Here is a 9936-nt window from a genome sequence, read left to right as displayed (position 1 = left end):
CTTCAGAGAGTGACAATGGCTGCTTAGATGTTGGTATCCACAAGAACTATTTCAGCAGAGCAAGGATATTCATAATTTCTGCTCCTCAAAGAACTGCTTTTGTCTCTTCTGTTTCCTGAGGAGTTCCAGACAAATCATCTCACTGCTGTGGATTTAGAAACTGTCGGAAGCATTATTTGAACTTCCCTCACTTCAGAAGTTTAGAACAACTTCACAGTGAGCGACACAAGGATCTAAACAGTTTTCAGCTTCTTAAAGCAAATTTCATATACTCTTCATTTATTTCCCCACATGTTAAGGATCTTTGCCAACCAGGGAATTCTCATCTGAGTCCCAGCAACCTTTGACCTCTGTTACTTATCAGCAGTGATTCAGAAAGTCATAAATGCTACAGAGAGGACACCAAGGTTCCCTACAGCTGTTGAAACATCACAAGGGGCTGCTCAGGCTGGGATTCACAGGAGGAGCCATTGGAGAACACCAAGAATGGACCAGCTGAGACATGCTGATGAAGGAGTTCAACCTTTCCGACAGCAACAGGTCTCGTGAAGCACAGCAAGATAGGCTGCAGTGAGTTCTGCTGTAAATTTGAAACACAGGGGATCAGAGGCAGATATCAGGAATGTCAGGTACAGAACCACAGAGCTGTGACACAGAACCACAGAGCTGTGACACAGCTGCTCTGGGGTGTAGAATCCAACTCTGGGGAAGGTCACAGGCACTCGGTTTGCTTCTGGCTGGGGAATGTCCCTGCAGCCAAGGGCCCCCAGGTCACACTGCACGCCTTGACAACTCTTCAGAGTCCTGCTTCATCTTTGCATAGGTGGCAGGGCAGAACTGGGAATAGAGCTGAGCCAGCAGAGCCTGGGAGGGGATCTCTAACTTGGTCCCGTGGCTCAGTTTGTTCCATATGTGCACTGCATAGGTGTTCTTAAGGAGTTTCTGAAGCTCCAAGGCACTGACTGCCTCAAACAACTTCTTCCAGTCCTGCCAGGGAATAGGATAAACAACTTCTCGGGCAAGAGCACTCACACCTTTGCAGCTCATGCTCGTGATAGTCCTGAGGGAGCACCACTTCTTGAAGACACGAGTTAGGAGCTCTGGGCCCTGGTGCCCCCAGACCCAGCCATTGTAATCCTCCACAAAGTCCTGCATGCAAAGCTCGATGAATTTGTGCTTGGCCTCAAAGGACAGAAAGGCTCCATTCAGTACACTGTCACCCTGAATGCCGAGGGCATTGGTGAGGTTCTGTAAGTTCTTAAGCACAATGAAGTCTGTATCCAGGTAGATGCCACCAAATTTCCACATGAGGACAATTCTGCAGGCGTCAGAGAGGTTGGGTAAAAAATGAGGCTCCTGTTGCCGCTGAGGCTGCAGGAACCACTGTGCCAGAGGTGTTCCAGAAAAGAGCTCTTGGATGTCCAGGCGCCGGATTTCCACGTTGGGGAAGCAGCTGAGCAAGGAGAAAGCCCAGTGCTTGGGCAAGGAGGCGTTCCCTTTGGCCAAGCCTTTCATGAGCACCACGACTCTTGATGTGGGGTGTGTCCTGGCCGCTGACTCCACGGAGCAGGAGAACAGGTAATTTGGGGCAGTTTGCTCCGAGGTCTCCACAAAAAACACATTTCCTGTGGAAGGAGAGGGCCCACCAGCAATGTCGAGGGGAGAAGGCACATAGTGAGCACAGCTGATCTCAGCAGACAAGCCGTAGGAGGGGACGCTGCTCTTTGGGTCCTCCCCGATGCCCCAGTACAACTTGTGGTAGGCAAGGTATACGAACACAAAGATGAGGATAAACAGGGCACAGGGCTTGTGGCTCAGCACCACCCTGGTCAGCTTTAGGAGGCAGCTGGGCGTCCTGAGCATTCTCTCTCCAGCCAGAGCCTGCTCTCCCGAGATAGCCGTCATGATCTGGAGGGAAGGAAAAAAGAGAAACAACCTGACAGACGAGGCAGCAGAGTATGAGCCTTCCTTGACAGGTGTGTCCCACCTTCATAGCAGTGCACAACAAACTCTGGGAACACCATTAGAGAACTCATCTGTCACCCTCTAGAACTTCAGGTCACTGTCAACACGAGACATGAGACACGTACGCAAAGTCCTGGCAGGAGGAAATAGCAATGTTCCTTGTGACCATTCCTGGAGCTCTGTCAACAGACACTGTGTGGAACTGCTGCCCTCTGACAGCTGGTTATCATGAGGGGAGTTGTTTTCTCCTGATACACGACGTGTCCTTCCCCCAAACCAAACACAAGCCTCAGCCTTCCAGTTGTTGAGCTGGCACTTGCTGCCTTTCCAAGCCAATCACCTGCCCCTGCAGAAAGCCTGGCCCATTGTCCATGGCAGCGTAGCCTGGCAGGACGGATGGAGAGTGGGAAAGGAATGGATGCAGGGCAGCTCAGGAGGCAGATGCAGACAATAAGGTCAAGAGCTGCCTTTGTAAAGGGAGTTCCAAGGCTGCTTCCCAACCCTGCACAGGTCACACTGGCTCTGCCCTGCTCAGTTGTCCCAGTGGATCCTGCTGGTGGACAGGCATTCCCTCTACTCTCCTGCCCTTACCGTCCTTGCTCCTTCTAACAAAAGGGAGGCTTGGAGTGGAAGAGATTTTTAAGAAGGCAGCAACAAACAGATAAGTCAGTCTAGCTCCATCCTCAGCATTAGCATCATCACTGCTGCCCTTGCCTCACCTTAAATCGAGGGGCAGCAGAAGCAGCACCTCCTGTGCCCACCACTGGGCCCCAAAGGTCAATGGGCAAGAGCACATGAAGAAGCTGTGAGGAAGGCTGTGCCTTTTAGGACCATTGGAAATGGTCTCAAGTGGTGCCAAGGGAGGTTAGAGTGGACATTACTCAGAATTCTACTCCCTGGAAGAGTTACCAGGCATTGGCACAGGCTGCCCAAGAAAGCAGTGGAGCCACTGTCCCTGGAGGTATTTAACAGACACATAGGTGTGGCACTTAGGGACTGGGTTTAGTGGTGGACTTGGCAGAGCAGGCTTTGGGGTTGGACGCAGGCACTCAGAGATCTCTTCCATCCTAAAGGATTCCATCATTTCTCCTGCCTCCCTGAGCTCCATCTCCAAAGCCCTACCCTCCAGGACAGAAAGGTTCAGGAAACGGGAAAAGCTTTAATCCAGCAGCTGTAACCAAAGTGGCAGGGAACACGACAGAGCACCCAGGTGGCACAGACCCATTTGTCATTGCTCCTTGATCACTGTGCCTGGCTCACGTACGGAGCTTCCCCTGTGGCCAGAAAGGACTTGTCAGCCACACTGGGAGGCATCCAAATGTCAGAGCATGGAGCCACCTCTCTTCACCAGGCACATGGGGACAGAGGAGAGGCAGCCAACACACAAATGATCAGCTCTGGATCCCCAGAAAGTTTTCTCCTCCCGCACAGAAACTCCACCATATGCTGCCAGTGCTACAGGCAGCCATAGCCAGCCCACCCTGCCTTATACAGATCCCTCTACATTCCCTCCACACACCACAGCTGGGATAGCCCTGTAAATAATTTTTTAAGCTGTAGAAAGTAAAGAGGCACAGACTAGGTTAGAACAGAACCTGTGATGTTGAGAAGGCACAAAACTCACCTGTCTCTGCTTTCAGGGATGCCACAGAAATCCCTCTTCAGCTGGAAAAGATATTAATGAAATTAAAAACTGAGAGGATGACTACAACTCTATGGTCTGACAGCTCCCTCTCCTTCGGAAAAGGAATGATGACATATGGAGTCCAAACATAAGGGGAAAGAAACCGGGAAGGGTGCAACACGATTTATGTGACCAGGAACAGATGCTAAGTTCACACAGAATCACTTGAACAAACCAGATAGTTAAAAAGAATTAAAAAAAAAAAAAAAAAAAAAAAGGAGGAAACTGCAACCCCACTGTTGCAACATTTGAGCTTTCGACTGGTGGGAAAATGGCTTGATTTGTTTGCTCCTCCTTTGCTAAGAATTCCCAGCCCTCACGCTGCTGCTGGGGCTGCCACAGTAACTGAGCTGAGCCATCCACAGAGCTGCCAGCTCCCACCCCAAGCCCTAAGTACAGGATGCCCCCTTGCAAACACACTCTTTTCACCAAATACTTTACTCCTTCATTAGGGAGTGCTCCCTCATATGCCAGGGACCTCAGCGAAGGACTTTGCCAAATTCAGGTGTCCCTCATTCTGTGGCAGTTCCCCCTTGACCCTGTGATCAAGGGAGGCTCACCTTCCCTTCCATGAGACTTGCTGGCACATTCATCAAATCCCTCCTTTATCAGTACAGCCACTAAATTCAGGGTCTGCTGCAGTTCTTCCTCAGCTGCCTGAAACAAATATTGCTCTGTAGTGTCCCAGACGTCTCTCCTCTCCCCAGATCCTTCCATACACGGCAGCACCATGGATGGACTCATGACAACTCTCGTCCCAGCACAGGGACTCCACAGCCACTCTGAGCTACCTGATCCAGTGTTTCACCACCCTTCCTTTCATTTCTAACTCGCCACACTTCAAGGTGTGCCCATTGTGTCTCCTGCCATCTCTGCATTGAACACAGGAGAGTCTCACTTGTGTCCTTCACCCAGCCACCCACCTTCAGCCAGGTGTTTCACACCCTGAACACACAGCCCAGCCTGCTCTAGTCCAAGACAAGTCAGCAGATCTCTCCCAGCCTCTCCTCATGCGCCGTGTGCTCCAGTCTCGTTCTCCCCTTGGTGGCCCTTTGCTGGATTTGCTCTAGTACGGACGGGCCTCTCTCATGGTGGGATTCCTGAACCAGCCCTCCAGGTGTGTCCCACCAGTGCCGAGTGGTGGGCAAGGATTTGCATTAGGGGTAGATGGATGACCCCACATTGTTGACTGCCTACAACCTCAGAGCCATCTTCAACTTACCAGGCATCTGCTGGAATCCCACCCAGCAGACACTCCAGGAGGTTCCTGGAGCACGTGGAAGAGAACTTGCTGACACAGGTGGCAGGCGAGCCCCCAGGGGAGGTGTCCCAGGGGATCTGCTGTTTGCAAACAGAGGAGCACTGGGGGGAGGTGAGGTTGCCTGAGGCCATCTTGGGTACAGTGACCGTGACACGATTTGATTTCAGTTCTCGGTGAAGGGAGGGAAGAAAGAGGAAGGGGGTCAGCAAAACTACTGCCTTGGATTTGTGGAGGACAGGCTTTGGTCTGTTTGGGCCATGGGTTGAGAGAATCCCTTGGGAGGCAGTCCTGAGGGGCCAGGGAGCCCAGGAAGGTGGAGGTTCCTCAGGAAGGAACCTCCATAGAGGTGGAGAAGGAGCCAATTGCAATGTGCTGGAAGCTGGTTCAGGGAAGGCTGGCTTGGATGAACAGCAAGCTTCCACTGGGACTCAGGGAAGAACAGAGAGTTTGGCAGCTCTGGAAGAAGGGTCAGGCAACTCAGGAAGACTACAAAGATGTCAGGAAGTTAATCAGAGAGAAAACTAGAAAGGTAAAAGTCCAGCTAGAAGTCAATCTGGCCACCAGCATAAAAGCTAAGGAAGAAATGCTTTTCCAAATGCATTAATACCAAAAAGAGGCCAAGGAGAGTCTCCATCCTTTATTGCACGCTGGGGTGGGAACATGACCTCCAGGGATGAGGAAAAGGCTGAGGCACTCAATGCATTCTTGACCTCAGCCTTTAACCCAAAGCCCAGTTAGCCTCCACATATCCAGCCCCCTGAGCCAGAAGACAGAAACAGGGAGCAGAACAAGGTCCCCACTCTGCAGGAGGAAGTCGTCAGGGAGCTGCTGTGCTGCCCAGGCATGCACAAGTCTAGGCAGATGCCATCCTTCTGCTGGGAGCTGGTGAAGCAGCCCACAAAGCTCCAGTCTCCATCGTTTATCAGCAGTCCCGGTGAACTGGAGAGCTCCTGGGTGACTGGAGGTTGGCCAATGTGACACCCCTCTAGGGGAAAGCTTGGAAGGACACCTGGGGGAACCAGAGGCCTGTCAGCCTGACCTTGGTGCCTGGGAAGGGTATGGACCAGATTACCTGGAGTGCAATGGCACCATGTGTGCTGCACCACTGTGGCATCAGGCCCAGCCAGCACAAGTTCAGGCAGGTCCTGCTTGACTGACCCAACCTCCTTCTATGAACAGCCAATGGATGGGGAAAGGCTGTGGATGTTGTGTACCTGGGCCTTCTAAAGCCTTTGACCACTGCTCCGACAGCGCTCTCCTGGAGAGCATTGTCCTTGCAGCCCATGGATTTAACAGGTTCCCTGTTGGCGGGGAATAAAGTGCCTGGATGGCTGGGCCCAGAGGGTGGTGGTGGAATTATCCAGCTGGCAGTGGGTCACTTGTGCTGTGTCCCAGCGCGCACTGTCAGAGCCAGTCCGCTTTCATATCCTTGAGGCTGAACAAGATCTGAAGGGCCAGGTACTGCCCCTGGGTCACAGGAAGCCCCAGCAGCTCCAGGCTGGGAAGAGTGGCTGGGAAGAGCCCAGCAAGGAAGGAAGGGCCTGGGCCTGCTGGCCCACAGTGCATGCCCAGATGGGCGAGAAGGCCAATGGCTGCTGGGCTGGGCCAGCAATGGTGTGGCCAGCAGGAGCAGGGCAGTGACTGTCCCCCTGCTGTGGGCACTGGGGAGGCCTCACCCCAAGGGCTGTGTCCAGTTCTGGGCCTGGCACTGCAAGATGGACACTGAGGGGCCAGAGCGTGTCCAGAGGGGGGAACGGAGCTGGGCAAGGGGCTGGAGCACAAGTCTGATGAGGAGCGGCTGAGGGAGCTGGGGGTGTTTAACCTGGGTGTTTAAAAGGAGGCTCAGGGGAGCTCTACTGCTCTCCACACCTTCCTGACAGGAGGGTGCAGCCAGCTGGGGGTCAGGCTCTGCTCCCTGGGAACAAGGGACAGGATGAGGGGAAATGAATAGAATGGTCTGGAATGGAAGGGATGCTAAAGATCATCTTGTTCCACCCCTCCTGCCACGGACAGGGACACCTCCCACTATCCCAGGTTGCTCAGAGCCCCATTCAGCCTGGACTTGGACACTTCCAGGGATCCAGGGGCAGCCACAGCTGCTCTGGGCAACCTGTGCCAGGGCCTCAGCACCCTCACAGGGAAGAATTTCTCCCTCATATCCAACCTAAACCTTCTCTCTGTCACTGTGAAGCCATTCCCCCTTGTCCTGTCACTGCAGGCCTTTGCAAAGAGTCTGTCTGCATCTTTCCTTTAAGCTCCCTTCAGGCAGTGGAGGGCCATGATTAGGTCACCCCAAAGCCTTCTCTTGTCCAGGCAGAACATTCCCACTTCCCTCAGCTTTTCCTCCCAGCAGAGCTGTTCCCTCCCTCTGATCCCCTTGGTGTCCCTGCTCTGCACTGGCTCGAGCAGCTCCCTGTCCTTCCTGTGCTGGGCCCAGGGCTGGATGCAGCACTCTGTGCACCACAGTAGGTTCAGCTTGGCTATGAGGAAAAATTTCAGAGTGCTTAAGCACTGTGTGCCACAGGCTCCCCAGGGAAGTGGTGGAGTCAGCATCCCTGGAAGTGCTCCAAAAAATGAGAACACATGGCATTTGGGGTACAGGCTTGTGGGTATGGTGATAGTGAATTGAAGGTTGGACTCCCTGATCTTGGAGGTCTTTTCCATCCTTCATGTGCTTCTGAGTTTTTATTTTTGTCCCTGGGGACACTGCTCAGAGCCCTGCACTTGGTCCTTCTGTAGATGGGGACATGTCGCCCCCTGGACTTCCACATTGGGCTCAATATTCCAATGAAAGGGATGCAGTCCTCCTCACAGCACTGCAGAAAGAGGAAATGCTGAGCCCCTTCAGAGAGTGACAATGGCTGCTTAGATGTTGGTATCCACAAGAACTATTTCAGCAGAGCAAGGATATTCATAATTTCTGCTCCTCAAAGAACTGCTTTTGTCTCTTCTGTTTCCTGAGGAGTTCCAGACAAATCATCTCACTGCTGTGGATTTAGAAACTGTCGGAAGCATTATTTGAACTTCCCTCACTTCAGAAGTTTAGAACAACTTCACAGTGAGCGACACACGGATCTAAACAGTTTTCAGCTTCTTAAAGCAAATTTCATATACTCTTCATTTATTTCCCCACATGTTAAGGATCTTTGCCAACCAGGGAATTCTCATCTGAGTCCCAGCAACCTTTGACCTCTGTTACTTATCAGCAGTGATTCAGAAAGTCATAAATGCTACAGAGAGGACACCAAGGTTCCCTACAGCTGTTGAAACATCACAAGGGGCTGCTCAGGCTGGGATTCACAGGAGGAGCCATTGGAGAACACCAAGAATGGACCAGCTGAGACATGCTGATGAAGGAGTTCAACCTTTCCGACAGCAACAGGTCTTGTGAAGGACAGCAAGAGAGGCTGCAGTCAGGTTCTGCTATAAATATGAAACACAGGGGATCAAAGGCAGATATCAGGAATGTCAGGTACAGAATCACAGAGCTGTGACACAGCTGCTCTGGGGTGTAGAATCCAACTCTGGGGAAGGTCACAGGCACTCGGTTTGCTTCTGGCTGGGGAATGTCCCTGCAGCCAAGGGCTCCCAGGTCACACTGCACGCCTTGACAACTCTTCAGAGTCCTGCTTCATCTTTGCATAGGTGGCAGGGCAGAACTGGGAATAGAGCTGAGCCAGCAGAGCCTGGGAGGGGATCTCTAACTTGGTCCCGTGGCTCAGTTTGTTCCATATGTGCACTGCATAGGTGTTCTTAAGGAGTTTCTGAAGCTCCAAGGCACTGACTGCCTCAAACAACTTCTTCCAGTCCTGCCAGGGAATAGGATAAACAACTTCTCGGGCAAGAGCACTCACACCTTTGCAGCTCATGCTCGTGATAGTCCTGAGGGAGCACCACTTCTTGAAGACACGAGTTAGGAGCTCTGGGCCCTGGTGCCCCCAGACCCAGCCATTGTAATCCTCCACAAAGTCCTGCATGCAAAGCTCGATGAATTTGTGCTTGGCCTCAAAGGACAGAAAGGCTCCATTCAGTACACTGTCACCCTGAATGCCGAGGGCATTGGTGAGGTTCTGTAAGTTCTTAAGCACAATGAAGTCTGTATCCAGGTAGATGCCACCAAATTTCCACATGAGGACAATTCTGCAGGCGTCAGAGAGGTTGGGTAAAAAATGAGGCTCCCAGTGCCGTAGAGGCCATAAGTACCACCTTTTCAGGGGTGTTCCAGAAAAGAGCTCTTGGATGTCCAGGCGCCGGATTTCCACGTTGGGGAAGCAGCTGAGCAAGGAGAAAGCCCAGTGCTTGGGCAAGGAGGCGTTCCCTTTGGCCAAGCCTTTCATGAGCACCACGACTCTTGATGTGGGGTGTGTCCTGGCCGCTGACTCCACGGAGCAGGAGAACAGGTAACTTGGGGCAGTTTGCTCTGAGGTCTCCACAAAAAACACATTTCCTGTGGAAGGAGAGGGCCCACCAGCAATGTCGAGGGGAGAAGACACATAGTGAGCACAGCTGATCTCAGCAGACAAGCCGTAGGAGGGGACGCTGCTCTTTGGGTCCTCCCCGATGCCCCAGTACAACTTGTGGTAGGCAAAGGATACGAACACAAAGATGAGGATAAACAGGGCACAGGGCTTGTGGCTCAGCACCACCCTGGTCAGCTTTAGGAGGCAGCTGGGCGTCCTGAGCATTCTCTCTCCAGCCAGAGCCTGCTCTCCAGAGACAGCCTGAAGGGAAGGAAAGAAAACAACCTGACAGACGAGGCAGCAGAGTATGAGCCTTCCTTCACAAATGTGTGTGTCCCACCTTCATAGCAATGCACAACAAACTCTGGGAACACTATAAGAAAACTCATCTGTCACGGTTTAGATCGTCCAGTCATTTTGAATATGAGACACGTATGCAAAAAATTCTGGGCGGAAGAAACCAAACAAGCTGCAAAGAGGACAGAGAACTCAGGTTGCAGAGTTGCATTTCTCATTTCTCCCTTGATCTCTGGGCCTCGGTCACACATGGAACATCTGATGTGCCC

At 52.3% G+C, this 9936-nt stretch overlaps 2 protein-coding genes across 2 annotated transcripts; both read right to left on the bottom strand.

Annotated features, from left to right (window-relative positions):
* Window positions 1–618: 618 nt before the first annotated feature.
* LOC136568442 (lactosylceramide 4-alpha-galactosyltransferase-like) lies at window positions 619–1920 on the bottom strand. Its single transcript, XM_066568443.1, has one exon. It carries the CDS (start codon window positions 1903–1905, stop codon window positions 772–774), a length of 1134 nt encoding a protein of 377 aa, XP_066424540.1. The 5' UTR covers window positions 1906–1920; the 3' UTR covers window positions 619–771.
* Window positions 1921–8503: 6583 nt separating this feature from the next.
* Window positions 8504–9631, bottom strand: LOC136568443 (lactosylceramide 4-alpha-galactosyltransferase-like). The gene has a single exon (XM_066568444.1). It carries the CDS (start codon window positions 9593–9595, stop codon window positions 8504–8506), a length of 1092 nt encoding a protein of 363 aa, XP_066424541.1. The 5' UTR covers window positions 9596–9631.
* Between the last annotated feature and the right edge of the window lie 305 nt (window positions 9632–9936).

The sequence above is a fragment of the Molothrus aeneus genome, chromosome 32 (genome assembly GCF_037042795.1).
Source record: "Molothrus aeneus isolate 106 chromosome 32, BPBGC_Maene_1.0, whole genome shotgun sequence".
In the NCBI taxonomy this organism is placed as follows: Eukaryota; Metazoa; Chordata; class Aves; order Passeriformes; family Icteridae; genus Molothrus; species Molothrus aeneus.
Note: the sequence above shows the minus strand (reverse complement) of the source record. Positions and strands in the feature narration are given on the sequence as shown.